Consider the following 18379-nt stretch of genomic DNA (forward strand, 5'->3'; position numbering starts at 1 on the left):
CATGTTCGCCAATCCTACTCTGTCATTATTCATCCCCAAGTCATTATACAAGCAAAGTCATGGAATCCTCAAAATAATTGTAATCTCCAGCAATGAACTGAAGCTCACGGTCTGCTGCTCTCGTATTCACAGGAAGGTCGGTGATTCTGTTTTCTACTGTCTATTTTCTAACACTGCTCCCCTTTGCTCTGTCAGTCCTCTGACCCTCCTTAGCAACCTTAGGATGCACGTGTTGTTCTAGTAACTGCCTCCTGCTTAAACTTCCACAATCCAGGCTGACTGCACACATCAACTTTTATTTCCTCACTTCTCCAGTCTACGGAATTATCTTCCAGAGGTTGTTCTGTCTCACTCTTCCCTCCAGGATTTCAAGCAAGCAGTGCACCACCATCTGTGACCCCCCAATTCTAACCCATGATCTTTATTACCACCATTAATATTTCCTAACTCAACCAAGTTTTGTCATAAGCCATCCACAATGTTTTGAAATAATGAGCTAAACGAAAATAGTTTTTGACCTTTCAATTGTGATGCATCACTTTAAAATTATCTCGATATTCACCAAAATCTCATCACTTCGTCCTTGTCACGCACCCAACCTGTGCACCAAGTTTGGTCTGAATCCGCCCATAATTTTTTGAGATATCCTGCTCACAAACATACAGACAAACAAACAAGATAAACAAACATGGGTGAAAACATAAGCCTCAATCTACCTTCGGTGGCAGAGTTAATCAACAATGTATTGCGAGTTCTGCTGCTTTAGACACCCAACATGAATCAGGGATGAAAAATTGGAGGTCAAATTTATTCCAAAGCTAACAAAAGCAAGACCAACAAACGAGCATCTGAGAAATGTAACAAGACTCAACAAGGCAAAGCGAAGAAATATATTTATTCAAACTCAAAGTAGTCATGTGCAAGAACGCTTTACGTTTTGTGCACATGCTGCAACAAGTAAAAAGAACAACAAAAAAAATCTCAACAATGACAACTTCATTCGTCTCCTCTTGGCAATCACACCATCAACAACTCGACGCTAATGTTAGACAGCAAATATAGTGAGCGTAACGGTTCAAAACTCGAGAGTTCAGAGAACATCTTACCCCACATAGTCTCGACAAAGAAAAAAAAAAGACATGGACAGGATCTGTGAGCAGCAGATTTGATTGGTCGAGATTATGTAAAATGCCATAATTTTTGGGACCAAGTACTGCTGAATGAAAGTTGTTTTTTTTTTAAGTGCCAAAACAGTGATTTGTGTGCTATAGTGTTTAAGTATATAATTCAATAAAGATTTTAAAGATTGTAGAAAAGAAAAGAAAAAAAAAAGGAAAAAAAAAAAGCATTGAATTGGAAGTTTATCGCCATTGATGCACCCTCTTTCACCCCGCCTTATTTAACACGTTAAATTAGTTATTTGTGCCCGTTTGTGTCCTTTATGATGTCGCTAAAAACAGTGAATTTCTTGTTTTAATGATTTTCAATTTTAATTTATTGACAGACAGTAAAAAAAAACAAATTATCTCACTCCTATCTGCCCTCAGCGTTGGTGAATATCGAGACTCAGACAAAGTTGCGGCCTGTAGGAAATATAGATTGTAATCGGAAACGCAACGCAAGACTTAAAAAACCCTTCCCATATCCTTTTTCTCAAGACTGCGTGGGGTAGGGTGTTCTATGAACTCTCGAGTTACCTCTGGCACCGAAGGTGGACAGAGGTTATGTTTTCACCCCTGTTTGTCTGTGAGCAGGCTATCTCAAAAAGTTATGAACGGATTTGGACGAAACTTGGTAGACAGGTTGGGTGTGTGACAAGTACAAGCCAATTAGATTTTGGTTCGGGTCCGGATGCAGACCCGGCCTATCAGTGGGATACAAAATGTAAACTGTTCAGCCTGGCGGAGGGATGCACTCTACCAAGCAGCACCTTGCTGGCATTTAACATATTGTTACGGTTGTGGGAATTCACATAACACCATTCAGGTTCCCCAGAGGTCAGTTATTTCGGTAAGTGTGTGTTCCAGGTTAGATTTCCCCACCAATGTATAATGGGAATTGTTCATGTGCCGGGCTGTGCATCTTTGAGGTAGTGTTATTCTTTTCTATCTTTATTTTAAAACAAACACATCGTCACAACAACGACAACCCACGGCCGCGTTTGACGGTGATCTACAACACGGCCGCGTTTGAAGGTGATCTCCAGCACAGCCGCGTTTGACGGTGATCTCCAGCACGGCCACGTTTGACGGGAAGATCAGATCAAAACGGCCTTACCCTCTGAAAGAGCTGGCCAATCGAAAGTGAGAGGGGCGGAGCCAGCCGGGGGTGAAGGGTCGAAGGTAAAAGAACGAGCACCCCCAGACCCGATAAAGAGCCGTGCTGGAACGCCGCGAAGCCAGTTGGGCTGGGCCGTTGGAGAGAGTCTGGAGTCCAGAGTCAGGGGAGTTGGGAGCGCTTGAGTTGAGTTGGTGTGGGGAGCTCGGAGGCAGTGGAGAGCAGTGGAGAGCTGGTTGCTTCGAGTTAGTGGCTTACGGTTGGTGGTGGGAGTGGAGAGACGCCCCGTTGAGAGCTGGAGAGTTCGGAGTTTGGGCAGTTGGTTCGCCGGCGTGACCAGGAGGCCTGAATCGAGACCCATTCACTCCTCCAGTACGTCGCCGGATAAGCCAGGCCACAGTGGAGGCCGGACGACCAAGGAAGCCAGTTGGAGCTCGGGGATCCGGGCAAAGACACCGAGGGTCGCCGAACCAGGACCCAGTGAGACACCACGATGGTGGCCACGTAGCCCGCCCGGTCTCTTGGAGCCCCTTCCATCATCCCCACTCAGAGTAATTATAAAGGCTGACGAACCCGGTTCTTTCTTTCTGGGGTTTTGGATGAAAGTCTGTGGCGCCTTGTCTACCCAAGTAGAACTGATTAAGTGCATGACTGTGTACATGATAATAGACATCGGCTGTAGGCTTTTGGCTCGTGTCTTGTCCCCATCCCCCCATTCATTGCATATGTGCATTTAAAATAAATACCCCTATTGTTTTAATGTGAACCTGCTCGTTGTGTCACTTTCTGCCATGATGCATTCGGAATATTAGCTGGCTGATTATAAGCCGATAAAACGTACATCTGGTCCGACGGGACTTGGCGATATAAAACCGCTCGGCAATCGCATACGGAACGAGCTGCTTAAGCGGCTCGTTTTCGTGCAGGCCTCGTCGAGGTATAAACTCCCGGCATTTCTGTCCGCGCGAATAGTTAGGTATATCGACAATTTGGCGATTGACCCTGCAGCACGTGGACAGAAGAGTTGGCCGGTTTATGGTGTGTTAAAAACACCCGCAGCTGGGTTTCGGCGTTGATCCGGAAGCTACGACTAGATTGCTCGTTCGGTGGGCGCGCGCGGCCGCAATTGGGCTAAGGCGGTCGTCCGCACGCCGAACGGGCGGAAATCTACAACAGTATAATACCCCAACAATGAATTGATTGTGGTGAATGCAGAATGGTTTAAAAACTTTTCACGCTGTCTTGACTGGAGGTTCAAAGAAATTACAAACTCAGATACCTCTGCTTACCATCTACCCAACTCCTATCATATACTCCATTTATTATGTACATGATACAGTACATCAAAACTAATTAAGACACAGATCGTGTTGACTCAACCGATCAAGTTGGAATCGTCCCCCTGAATCCCTTGTCTGACGTAACATTGCTTGCTGTTTTATGTCCATGTCTCTCAATGAACTTTATGTAAAAAGAGACTCAGTAGCACATGGTCTGTTACTTCTGCAAAGGACACCATCTTTAAATTGATAGACAAACTCCCATTTATGTATAGTGTCCCAACTACTCCTTTCATCACTTTGTATGCAATGAGATATGGACACAATAATTGACCACATCATGGGATCCCAACATCATGAGCTATAAAGTGGTGAGATAAGAACACCAAGCAATCCAACACTGTGCAACAACCATAAAATCAAAACATTATAAGACGCACACACATCTTAGACCACCTCATCACAGGCAAGGCGATTCATCACTGTGTGTTTTTGATGCTTATTTTTTGCAATCTCATATATATTTTGATGGTTTTCGAATCACAAGGTCTTGTGTTTGTGTTCAACATGCCTGGACAAAGCGATGGATATAGACCATGGGCCAATAGCCGAAACCATCCCCCCCCCCCCCGGGGATTTTTGCAGACTATCATATGTCTTTTTGAAATCTGCTTGTCTGCAAGCACAATTTCGGTGGAATAAAAGTATAGGCTATGTTAACTGTACCTTGCTGACGCAATTTTGATAATTTTAGGAATGGGGGGTGGGGTGAGATTTTGCTATTTTCTTGTGTACTTTTGAGTGAATCGTGCTGAATTTCACCTTGCTGTATTTAGAAAAGCTGTTCTTTATAAAAACATGAAGAAAATTTAATTGACCCAAAGATCAATGACGTCACAGTGACGTCATAACAGAAAATGATATTTTTGAGCATTTTTCTCCAATCATCTCAGACATGTTGATTATTACAAAGCAGAATCAATTCAGATGCTCTCATTATATTATCACACAGATATGAATATCAATCACTTGTCATATTAATCAATTAACCATCGCTATAAATTGAACTGAAATCAAATTGAAATGATACATTTTATTTTGCATGCGCCAATATTAGTTTCCAATTAGCAAATCGCAGCATTAGTGGACAAACATCAAGGATTATTGAAGCATATCTTGATAAACAATAAATCCACCAATATATATATATATATATATATATATATATATATATATATATATATATATATATATATATATATATATATATATATATATATATGTTGTCCAGGTTCTCTAAAGCTATCAAGAACAAGTTTAAACTTGTGACATTGGTATATTTGCAAATGGTACAGTAGAGTCTAACAACTAACAACCGTTCATGTGGTGAAACTCGTGGTAGTGTTCTCTATAAGTTCCAATGTACTGGCTATATAATAACGGACTAGCACGAAGGCAAACATGGAAAATTATTCCTCTGTATCTTCAAAACTCTCAACTTCTGGAAGGTCCTCTTCCGGTTCATCGTACAAATCCACAAGCTCTTTCGGCATCAAATCTCCCTCTGTCAACTGGAAATCCAATTCGCCATCTACTATGCACCTACCGTGCCCATCTGGCGTTGGTACATCTGGCATAGCCTGGTCTGCCCTGCACCAGACCAGTGCTTGGTAATTAGCCCTCTGTATGTGCATCCGCAGTGATGCCCGGCATGGAGGTAGTATGCTCAAGTCAACAATGATCCAGATTTTGGCTTGAACCTCTCCAAGAACTGCTCGGTACGTGGCTTGTTGATATCAGATGATGTTGACTTCTTCCTGTACAACAAACATGTGAAGTGCTCCAACATCTGATAAAGAGTATCACTCACATCAGGTGAACTTCCTAATGAGAGGAACGTAGCCAAGAAATCCGGATGATGTTGAAGAGTCTTCAAAGGAAGCAGCTTCCCCTTTTGTACGAATGAACTCGTTGTGTCGCACCCAGAAAATGCATGCAACGCTGGTAGTGCTGAACAGATATCTTTTCCAGCTTCTGCGATTACACGATGAACGTCAATCATCCGTCGTTTGTTGCCGACTCCTGTGTCAAATAACACTCGCTGTTGAATATCTTGAGCAAATTTCAGCAGCAACAGGAACACATCTGTGTCTGGTGATCTAATTACAATTGTGGACTCAGATGAGGAAAGTGAAGCCATATGTAGGCAGTGCAGAATCATCCTTGTGTCTGCTTCCTCTTGAGTCGAATGTAGCTCCTCCACATCCTCCACATCACTGATGGATACTACAACGGATGGCTCAGTCTTGGTATTGACAAAACATGGCTCTATCTCTTGAGGATTGTAAACCACTGAGCGCTGCTTGTTCTTGAGAACGGGAAAATGAATGCAAGAGGGGTTGCTGCAAGCATCTACAAGAACCTCCTGGATCATTATCCCATGGGCCGTGTGTGTTGTGCCAGTACCTGAAGGTGTATCTTCGTTCAGGTCAAAATTGTCCCAGCATAGATGACTAACAACATTTCTGGCTGGCTGAATTGAAGGTGGAATAACGCCTTCTCTCTCCACTATGCTCTCACACATGGCCGTTTCCAGTTCCAGCAAACGAGAGTAGGAAACACAGTGTCCATATCGATTCAATAGAGTGACTATTTCAGCACTACCAGTCAAATGCCTTAGTGTCATACCCAGAAGAAGGTGTTTGGGCAATGTCCATTGCCCTCTTGTCAAAGCTTGGCAAATATCTTCAGCAAAGGAATCAACCAATCTGCTTCTTTTCGTCGACGCATCTGCAAATTTCTTTCCAGTAATCACCCAGGAGAGAAAATCTTGCAATTGAGTAGGTGGGTGGATAATTCCAATAAGTAAGAAGCTCGGTGAAGGTGGCCAAGGCATCTCTGTGGATTCTTCTTTGGAGCCAAGAATAAGTCTTCATAGGAGTAGTGCTGCTTCTTCAAGGCGTTTCAGGTCGGATGCAGCAACCTCAAATGCAGACTCGATGGCCTGACCTTTTGGAACTTCCGTCGAATACACAAGTTCACTCATGTAATTAGGTTGCCAAAACTGTATTTTGCTTCCAAATTTCTTTGTCAACTTTGATTTTATCTTGTCAGTTTTGTAATTGACATTGTAAAATTCGGGGCTATTGCTCAACATAAACTGAAAATATCGGTCCTTGAGCATTGTAACTCTTTCAACGTTAGCCCCATGGATAATGTTGTTCTCAACATATTGGCAGACATGCTCAAATGCAGCTGCATGAGCATTCTGTTGTTCCACGACAGAAGTGTCTACATCAGTTTTTTCATGCCGATCATCTGTGCGTGTATAATGCTTACGACACGACGGATGGTAGTGTGCCTCACGGGCGATTAAATCAACATCTTGTACTTTCGCCAATATATTGGCATCTTTCATTTTCTCAGCGGCGGCTTTGATTGACTCTTCTGCGCTACTTGTAACACACTTCACAAGCCTCTCTTCCTTCCCCTGTACCTTTTTACGTGATGTCGCAAAAGAGACATTTGTTCGCAGGAAATAATATTGCAGCCAATTCTGAGGATCTGCGTCTCTTGGCGCTACATGGTACTTCATAGTCTTCAGCAGGACCCTTTCTTTTGAGGAAGCGGGACGTGTTCGTGAAATTTGTATAACACCATCTGTGCGCTCCGTGCACGTTTTTGAAGAAAGTTTTTGGTACCTCCATACAAATATCATCAAGCCTTTCACTGGCATTAGCTCTCTTCTGTCGCAGTTCCACTATTTCTTCCATCTTCGAGAAACTAACATCTGAAAGTGGTCTAACTTTTTTTATCTGAGGTGTGTTTCACATCGTGTATAATACAGGATAAGCCTTCATGCGAATGTTTGGCTTTAGACCGTGAGCTGGCCTTTAATTTCAAGGGTTTTTCATCTGTTTTCTTCTTGTCGGCCATTGAAAAGTCTCATCTAAACTGAAATACAGAAATCAATAAACATCAACATCAATTCAACAATCTGTGAATACAACATGTATGATGGCAGTGAGCTAGTGAACAACAGAAATTATGCATAAGTTTTAAATAAAAAACATCCACAAATGACAAATTCCAAAATTTGGTCTAAAAACAGCCTGAAAATGACTTTTTCGGAAATGACGTCACTGTGACGTCACTATAGCGGCCATCTTGGATTTAATTTTGAGATTTTCAGTTAAGACTTGACCCAACGGTAAAGTATGAGAAATTTCAGCATCCTAACCTAAGGGATAGCAAAGATATTTAAGGAGACCAAATTCCTTATTTCAGAATGGGGGGGTGGGGTTACTGCGGGGCATCACGACCACACCCACCCCCGATTTTTTTGCAGACAACCGGATTGTGCTTGGGCATGAGTCAGGCTATCTGAAAAACATAGTCTACAAAAATCCCCAGGAGGGGGGGGGGATGGGGGTCTACGGTGGCCCATGGTCTAATAAATCTTGGTATTCCAGCGATTTGACTTATTAAACGGGAAAAAATATGCATCGACTGAAACATGTCCTGAACAACGTGATATTCATAAGCGAGGGCTCATGATAACCATCGTGCCATATGCAGTGATCGACTGGATATGTAAACAGGCAATATTTAAAATATGCACTGTAACACGTATGACTGTACACCGTGTGTAAACGATAAATGTTTACTACTTCCTACTACTGCACACAGTCTGTAATCGACAAAGACCCATGGACACTTCTCTAACCATACCACCATAAAACGGAGAAACACCATTCCCATTGGGCACAATCGTACCCATGGAAGATCACGTGACTTGCCATTGTTTTAGGTCAAGTGACCCTCCATGAGGAAGAGTGATGCTCCACCTGCTGATTTTTGTTTACGGACATTTTGTGATTTTTAGCTTCGCAACCAAATGCGGAAGGAGGTTGTGTTTTCATCCCTGTCTGTCTGACTGTGAGCAGCATATCTTAAAAAAAAGTTATGGACGGCTTAGGATGACACTTGTTGGATATGTTGAGTGTGTCACAAGGACGAAATGATTATATTTTGGTGAAGATCTGGATCAGGATATGAGAATTTTTCACGTGATTCTGCACCATTGAGAGATGCTGTATAAAGCATGAGATGTAAAAAAGTTGTGGACAGGGTTTGACAAAAGTTGCTGGATGAGTTGGGTTGGTGGCAAGAAGTAGCCGATTAGATTTTGGTTCAGGTCCAGCCTCTCAGTGGATCCAGATCTGGCCTATCAGTGGGATACAAAATGTAAACTGTTCAATCTTGTGGAAGTATGCGCTCTACTGAGTGTCGTTCTAGCTTTTCCTGGAATCTTGGCTTCGGGTTATGTAAGCATGCAAAAATTCCATCTTTCTAGCACACCTAAAAAGTATTATACATTTATATAAGTGAGTCGGTGAGTAGTTAGAAGCACACACACACAATGATTTTTTCTTGATGAAATAATGAGAAACTAAAACACTAAAATCTATTACTACAAGAAGAGTGCGCCCGTTTATGTGTCATGGTTCATTCTCAAGGGTTCCTGCTGTCGCAGAAAGATTAAAAAAAAAAAAAAGGACCACGGGTCCTGAAGCTCACCAGGATCAGGAGCAAGTCATTCAAACTCCCTGCAAACCCCCCTTTAGACCGTTTGTTTTATTTATCTCGTGAACAAACTTTGGTACATCACAGGTGATGAAGGTTGTGGTCAAGTTTCATCGAAATTGTGTGTATAATTTCAGAGAAGAGAGCAAATACCTATTTTGGGGAGAGTCAAGCCCCCCCCCCCCCCCACCCGTAGACTCCGTTATTGAGTGCAGATTTTGATGCGATCAATACACGTTCATTAGGCATCGGATCTGAAGCTTGTGGCCAAGTTTCATCAAAATTGTGTGCTTGGTTCAAGCGATAATGACTGAAGTGTTTACAGACTGACTGAATGACAATGACTGACTTACTATGCTCGATTGCATAAGCTCACCGGACTGAAGTCTCGGTGAGCTAAAAATGGTACCGCTTGAAAGTTAAGAATCGTTTTGCTTGGAACAAATATTGGTGTCTTTTCGATCATAAAGATTCCTGTTTTAAAAACCCTCTTTCAAGAATTGAAGAAGCAGGAATGAGCACTTAATGTAGTGGTTCCAACTGTAACATTTATTATTCTACAACAGCAGGAGCCAGGAACCCTTTAGGACATGGAAGGAACACACAAAATGTAACATTTCTTGAGGCAACAGAAAAAAAATATAGCAAAGTACACAGAAGGAGCACAACAACAACAACAACAACAGCCACGATGACAGTGGCAACAACTGTGTTATAAAAGATTAATCTTTTGTGCGTTTCACTTCATTAACGTCCTCATTGAGATTCACAGATGGACATGCAAAACTTTTGTGAAATACTACATGCTATATTTTGATTAAGCCCATAAGCAAAACAACGGGTCGGCTCACCTAGTAATACTAAATATGAAACAAATGGTACGAATTTTCATGAAAATAAAATAATAAACATCAGAACCATGATGGATTCGCTGAGCTTGCAGATAACAGTTGGCTTTCAAAAAGATACCACAGGTTATGTTTCATGCAAATGACTGTATTTACGACAACAGGCTTAGCATCGCCTTGGAAAGTGTGTGTTCACTACACTATAATCTTTTCATTTCTGGATTTGAATCTACCTGGAATTGAAGCCAGGAAAAAAAAAAAAAAAACTGACAGGTGAGCTACCCTTTACTAAGAGCAAATAGCAAACGCATCAACCGGTAATTGTCTCATGCATGTCTGTCAGCCAATGCCATTGCCTGCACTAAATTGAAATGGCACAATGTCTTTTCAAATCAAAGGATGTCGGTAAAAAATTCATCTATCTCTGGCTTGATGTATGCGTCGGGGGCGGTTGGGGTCCTGCATCCTGTCAGAATATTGGCCTGCATGCCGCAATTTTTGCGGTAATTAACATGGAACACGTCCGCAAACATAAATTTAGGATAAGGTTGATAACTGTCCCAATTTAGGAATGGCAGGATAGCTCCATTGCCTCACTACCATGCTGTATGATCTGGATTTGATCCACTGGAACAAAAACTGCTGTTCTTGTGCTTTGCCAGCACGACAAGTAGAGGGTCCTTCAGATGGTAATGTAGCCAGATGACATGACTGTGTTTAGGTTGTGGACGATACTATATCTTTCCTAAAGAATTGTACATTTCTTCTGGTACACGGGCCAAATTCCCTGCTTGAAGTGTGCTGTACAATTCACACTACTTGCAGGGAAGTGGACGTGCTGGGATGTGGTAAAGACACAGGCACAAGTCAAATGGCCTCATCCAGCAGGTCTTGTAACGAAATAATGGAAATTCTTAGAGATTCAATCTTTTCAGCAGATTTTATGTATTACGAGTCAGAATGGATTTAATGAGAGCAGACGTTCTCCTAAAGCGGACATTAAGGCCCGGTCACACCTTGACGTTTTAGCCAACGTATGCCGATTTTTGAATTTTTTTTTCTAAAACGCTGGCACATGTTGAATACGTTATGGGTAAGTTTTGATAACATTGAGAGCACGCTGAAAAACACTGCCATACGTCGTTGTACGTTGGCTTTAAACGTTGTACTTTTTGGTTGTCCTCAAATTTTTTCATGCTTGAAATTTCACGACGTATGCCGGCGTATGACTCACACGTTCCGCTACGCTGGCCACAAGTTGTATGCACGGTCTGCGATCGTTGACAGACGTCAACACATGCTACTTGTAAGTTAATCATAAGTTGAGACACGCCGAGGTAATGCTTAGCATACCCGAAACTCGTTTCTAACCTATGATTAATGTGTTGTTGGCACGTTACGCGATCGTTGCCACACATCGACAGACGTTACTTTTAAGTTACTCATAGGCTGAAAGACGTCGGTATAATGGATTGTCCTTGCGTCAGCGTCCACGGCCACGGCCAGGATACTTATTTGCAGCATTCTTCAAACTTTTCTTCGGCATGACGAGGATGTTCACACTTCGATGTCTAGCTTGGCTATGATTCCAATTGTCCATCGGCAGCGTCTATTTAAAATAGTCGAGTTTGAGCGATTTAACACGTTCAGAAGAAACGCTTCAAATTTCAAAACCCCAGCGTCAAAAAACAAAGGCGAGTGACAGCAATTTAAATCGTTCATTGTAAACAATGAAAATAGCTGAGTGGTAGCGTTTAAAAGTCGTTGAGTGTAAAAAAAAATCCAATTGTTGAGCGCAAGCGTCTACTTTCAATAGTGGAGATGCAGCCATTTAAATCGTTGAGTTTATCATTTAAATCGTTAAACGCAAGGACGATCCATCATAACCCACACCCTCCCCCTCACACTCACCTACTACTGCCAACATGAACAAACTACTACTAATACTAATACTAATACTGATACTGATACTGCTGACATGGACATAGACTCAAAAAGGACTCGAAAACACTGTTGGGTTCCCCTCTTATGAGCAGCATTTTTATATACCAATTCCCAAAACCGCTGGGAACACGTCTTTATATGGCAGTTGTAAGCTAGAAACACGTTAATTTTTTTTTTTTTGTCGACCGGAAGACGTCATTGGAATACGTCTACATACGTCGATGTGTGTTGGGACTACGTAAAGAATTGGTTCAAAGCACGTCAACCATAAGTTAGAAATAAGTTTCACGTAAAAAAGACATTACCGCGACGTGTTTCGACTTATGAGTAGCTTATAAGTAGCCTTTGTGGACGTGTGTAAAACTTATCCCCATCGCATGCGGAACGTGTGTCATACGCCGAGTACGTCGTAAAATTTTGAACATGTTTAAAATTTGACGTACTCTACTTACTACGACGTATGATAGCGTACTTTAGCGTTGTACTCACGTATACCAAACTTACTCATACCGTATTTGTCGTGCCCCAACGTTTTAGACACATTTTTCTTAGGTCGGCATACGTTGGCAAGATCGCCAAGGTGTGACCGCGATGTTGACACTTCCATTTCTACGGCAGTTATGATTCGAATCGTTGTGCGTCAGCCTTTTAATAGGCTACGTCACGACATCGTCGGCGATGCGTGCAACGCGCTATGCCTAAGTTAGACTATCGTTGGGCATCGGTTGTGTAGGCCGACAACAGGTTCAGCATTCGTTGGTATAAGTTATCTATAACACAACGAAACGTTCTGTCCGTTACCACTGCGTTATACATAAGACCAAGTCGCTATGAATACGTCCGAATCTTTAAAAGAAAACATCAAAAGTTCAACGTAAGCCAGCGTTTTAGATACATTTTAATACGTTGCCATCGCTGGCTAAAACGTCAAGGTGTGACCGGCCCTTTAGACCGAGGCGATCAAAATCAAAATTCACAACAGTCATGGTGAAAATGCAGCAAAGCATGCAGTGGGTGTGTAAACATCACGTCATTAAAACACAGTGAACACACCTCAGCACCAAACCACAGCTGGCCGGCAAGACCATCATGACGAACCTCGTCCGGGAACTTCGCACAAAAGTCTCGGTCCGCACGCTCAGTTGGAATGCAGGCCTCCATGATCTGCCCGATTAGTACCAGAACTCGATCCTGCATCAACAACACAAGTTGTAGCATCCTACGACCAATCACTACCGAACTGACAGGCAAAAATAAGTAAATAAAAATAACTTCACACCCAAAATGATCTCCTCTAAGCTATCCCTGAGGTTTTGCCTTTTTAAATAGCACCTTTGTACCTCTTTTTTATTTTTTCTCTGCACAAATCAATCCACCTCTAAAACATCCACCCAAGCCCTCCCATGCCTGGCAAGTTCTCAGCTGGTTTACTAGCAACATGCATCGTCGAGGTTCCCTCCGGCCATCAAAGCTGTCAAGCTCTGCTGCAACTCTCTGAAGCTCCTCGTCAGCATGGTAACACTGGGCCAAGAGCTGGGGAGCACCACGCTGTTGAAAAAAAATAATAATAATAAAATAATTAAAACTAGACAAAGAGAAAAACCCAAACATGTGGCAATCTTTCTTCTTCTTCCATTGTTTTTGTTTTAATACATTGTTTCAGCTCATGGAGGTCTATGCTTTTTCCCTGTGGCATGTGGTGAGAGAAATTGTCCACCACTGGGTGAGCTAAAATTGGAACTGAAAATTAAAAAATGGCACCAGGGTGAAAAAAATGCAAACCAAAAGCTGCATCGGCACCGGAATGTCAAACATGTGATGATTACGCCACGTTGAAATGCAAAGAATTACAATCAGCAGTTTTCTTGAAAATTGAGGGTTCAGCATTGTTGCGGTATGACAAGAAAAACAAAACAAAACATTGAGGACACGAATGCAGCAGATGAGCACAACGGCATAAAGAAATAACACAGTTCAGATGAGGATTGTTAAATTCCTTCCATGACTTGACTTCGTAGCTCAACTAGACTTAATTGACAGGAAGACTTGAAGTTCCGACATACCAGTGATGCCCGTCAGGGTATGCTTGACACTCAAACCAAAAGGTGGTCATGTGCATGGAATACATTTTACAAAGTTCGCTCAATCAACAGGTGGTAGCAATGACCTCAGGTTCCATTCTCAACCGACCGTGATGAGTTTGCGAAACAATGGTGTCGTTTAGTGCTCCTGAATTTATGAGGTTATAATGGTGTTTCTGAAGTTGGCCAATTATGTTTCCCAAACACACACATATGGTATCTGAAAAAATGCTCATTTGATTTGCAGCTCAAGGCCATTTATAAACTATTTTAAAACCCTGACATGTACAAACATTACCAGGAAAAAAAAAAGGTGTGACCTCAAATGTGATGCGTTACGTATAGGCATGGCGTCGTCATACTTTTGGAATTTGAGCATCCTCGAGCACATAAATAAAATCCTATCTGGTGACTAATCAAAATTAATGACTTTTGATGCTGTGGGTGATGAAGTTAGAACATTCAGTGCAGTCTTCCTGTGGCAGGTCCTAACCTCTGTTCGGCGAGGGTCAGGATCGTTAATCTTTTGAGAGCGGTGAGGTGAAGTCAGCATCGGGTTTAAGGGCAGTCTGAGGTTGCCATCCCTTTTCTGCCAAAAGTTCTTAGCAACACAGATTTTTTTTTTTTTTTTTAAACGACTAGAATGGCACTTGGTGGAGTGTATACATCTGCCAGGTGAACAAATACGTTTTGCATTCCAGTGACAAGTCGGATCTACATCCGGACCTGAACCAAAATCGTATCGGCTTGTTCTTGTCACCGATCGAACACTACCAACTCGTCCACAAAGTTTTGTGATAACCCGTCAATCGTGCTATACTGTATATTGTTTTTGGCCTGATCTCTCAATGGTAAAGAATCACTTAAAAATTCTCATATCCAGATCTGGATCTTACCAAAATCGAATCAATTAGTCTTTGTCACATATCCAACCTGTCCAAAACGTTTCAGACAGACAGGAGTGAATACATAACCTTGTCCACCTTCAGTGACAAAGGCAATAATAATAATGATGAATGACTCTGCTGCTGCAGGGTCATGGGTGGAGAATATGTTGCACTCAGCGTGACAGGGCCATTACCGAGCGGAGAGTGGAGAAGAGCATTTGGAGTCGTAATGCTTTTTTATTTCCCACCAAAGGATTTTACTTGTGTAAAAAACATGAGCGAAAGATTAAAATTATCCCCCTCCGCATCCCCCCTCCACTGATAAAATATCGTACAAGATCAAAGATAAGTCATGTATTTGGATTATAGTCGTTTTTTCTTCATCTTCAGCTTCATCAACACAATTTATCCTTGGTGTGCACAAAAGTGGTCGTTAAATATTCTCACAATCAATGAATATAATCAATAAAGCTCTGAAAAATGGCAATGAATGGAACACAATAGGGTGGTGTGTGGATGATATGGGGACAGGTTATATATGGGCCATTATAGTGACGTGGTCGGTTAACAATGGTATTTTTGTTCAGAATCAGTGTGCAAGGCGAGACTATACGCTCTATTAAGTTCCGTTGTAGTTATGGTGAGAAATTGGAAATACATTATTGTCCACAACAAGAAAGCTCTTCACAATCAAGTTTAAATTAAAAAAAGTCTGAAGACGACGATGGTTCACGAGCGGTATTTGACGATGTAGATTGTTTCAGAAGTCAAGGATGAGACAATGTGATAATGTTTGACCAAGTTATGAAAATGATCAACATGTTGTGGTACGAGTGACGGGTTATTAGCTGCAAAATGTCAAAAACCCGGTTTCGTTCAACAACTTTCAAAATTTGACCTTTGCATAACATTTAAAGGTCACAAAACAATGTTGTGGACATTAAAATAAGGAAACAGGATACGTGCTATAGCTTAATGGAGTTAGTTCGCCGAAGGTCGAAAACCCGGTTCAACTCTCACAACTTTGAAAGTTTGACCTTTGTGAACTTTAAAGGTCAAAGGTCAAGGATTATGACCTTTGGTGCAAAACTTCCTCTGGAACATTCCAGGAACAATATAACGTCATACAGGCTATATGGCATTTCGCACTCCTCGGATTATCAATACTTTGATGAAATCAGGGTAAAAACAAACTTGAAGGGGGTGCCACGGGCAAGGTGTTCGAGATAGAGCAAAAATGGTTTCAAGACTTTAGGTGGGGAATGACCTCAAGATTATGCATAAAAAATATTGTCATCCTAGCTCTCAAAGTTTGGGCGGTCAGATGATTTTTATGTCAAAATTCGCAATTTTCGAAGTTTGTGACTTTGTGATGAAAATGAAAAAAAATAGTTCCATGGGGCTATGCAGGTGCCATTGGGCTAACTAAATACCGAAACCTCTGCCAGATTCGACAAACCCCCTCGGAGAAGATGTAAATTGAAATCGGCTAGCCCCTAAAAACACGTTTTTTGGGCGTGGCTCCGCCCATTATGGGTGCACCATGCCCATTCTCAGGAAAACACAACTAGATGATGATGTAAACCTCCCACCAAAAATTTTAATCAGGATTGGATCAAAACCTACGGAGCTATGCTCGGGACAGACAGACACCAATAACGAATATAGTGGTCACATATTTTTTCGTGAACCAACAATCAAAAGGTACTGAGAATTAGTTGCCTTAAGACAGTTGAATAATCATCATTTCTCCCATCCACGATCCAGGACATCCGTGGTGCCAAATCAGTTTATAGGCAAGGAAATGGAGTGGGTGCTTTGCCATTAGCTTCCTCGTGGTAATCACAGGGCTTACTTACACTTCAACTAAATACACCATGGGATATTTGAGGTTAATCAACTCATGATGGCAGATGGATGACCTATTCATCCATTGCAAGGCATTCTCAATGATGCATCACCCTGCATGCAAAGCCCCAGTTTTAATCAAGGTTGAGAATCGAAACCAGACCAGACAGCTCAGAGGCAAGTATGCTACCTCTGCATGATCCTATCAGACAACAGTCTACGATGACTACTACTACTACTACTACTACTACTGCTGCTGCTGCAATTTGGCAGGAATTTGGAAATCATTCAGGGTGCCGGCAAGAACTCATCTACCTTTCACGAAAGATGGGATCTTGAACATCCACCAATGACCATCCTGGCAGGTGGGTCCGAGCACTACTTCCTTCTACATTCATTTCCTTCACTCTTCTTATCCAGTCACTTTCATCCTTCCTCAACACATGACCCAACCATTCCAACCTGTTTCTCTTCACAACATCCATCACAGGCTCTATTCCCATCATCTTCCGCAATTCACCATTTGTCTTCCTCTCTCAACGATACTCCGCACATCCACTGAACCATTCGCATTTCCACCCTTTCCAGCCTTCGTTGCTGCTCCACATTCATTACCCATGTCTCGCTCCCATAACTCATAGCACTTCTTACACATGTAGCATACACCTTTCCCTTCAACTTCAACGACACTCCCCCTCCTCATCAGCACACCACTCGGTTGCTGGAGTGAGATGTGCATGGAAGAAGTTTCAGGAACTGTCACCGAGTGTGATCCACCTTCTCCATTCAGCTCGTCTCCTAGGTAGCAAAATGTTTTTCACACCTTCCAACTTCAGGCCGTCTCCAAGATACAACTCAACATTTCCTCCATCTGCATCTCTATGCACACCTTTCACTACCACACTGGTTAATGACCCTCTCACACCACTACATTTTCAATAAACTCACTCAGAGCATATTGTACATTTAATGGAGTTCATCCAACACCCTTCCAGCACACAGCACACGGCCACTTCCCAGTTACTTCCATCTCACCACATGTTTTACCACTTACCATCACCTTCGTCTTTCCGATATTCACCTTCAACCCTTTTGCCTCCATACATTACTTCCACTTATTCATCTTCTCCTTTGGTCTATCCCCAGTGTCCGCAATCAACACCAAATCATCTGCATGCAGCAGCTCCCACGGTAAACCCTCCTTTACCCTTCGAGCCAGCACCTCCATTTCAACTACAAATAGTAGTGGACTTGGTACCGACCCGTGATGCACTCCCACCTTATCCTCAAACTCACCACTGTTCCCGTCCTTCGTCCTTACAGCTGTGCGCACTCTCTCATACATTGCCATCACTACTCTGATCAACCATTCCTCCACTCCAAACTTCCTCAATGTCCATGTCAATACTTCGCGTGGAACCCTATCGAATGCTTTCTCCAAATCAACAAACCCAAGAAACAACTTCTTTCTCTTCCCCATGTGCTACTCCTGCAACTGCCTTCCAATAAAAATCGCACCTGTCGTTTCTCTTCCTGGCATAAATCCAAACTGCATTTCGTCAATCTTTACCTTCTTCCTTATCCTCTTCTCCAACACCCTTTCCAATACCTTTATTCCATGCTCCAGT

At 42.3% G+C, this 18379-nt stretch overlaps 1 protein-coding gene across 4 annotated transcripts in view; it reads right to left on the reverse strand.

Annotated features, from left to right (window-relative positions):
• The window catches only part of ZFYVE28 (zinc finger FYVE-type containing 28), a 77824-nt gene that overhangs the window by 48422 nt on the left and 11023 nt on the right, over positions 1–18379 (reverse strand). For 3 of the 4 annotated variants that reach the window (XM_085871406.1, XM_085871408.1, XM_085871407.1), the window contains exons 4-5: positions 13343–13483; positions 12989–13126 (exon numbers count right to left, since the gene is read on the reverse strand). In XM_085871406.1, coding sequence (XP_085727532.1) covers positions 12989–13126; positions 13343–13483 — 279 coding nt within the window. Of the gene's footprint in view, positions 1–12988; positions 13127–13342; positions 13484–18379 lie in introns of those variants that run through there. The other variant, XM_085871409.1, reaches the window with a different exon arrangement.

Source organism: Eptatretus burgeri, chromosome 2 (assembly GCF_056783735.1).
Source record: "Eptatretus burgeri isolate ZD-2024b chromosome 2, Ebu_testis_v1, whole genome shotgun sequence".
Taxonomy (NCBI): Eukaryota; Metazoa; Chordata; class Myxini; order Myxiniformes; family Myxinidae; genus Eptatretus; species Eptatretus burgeri.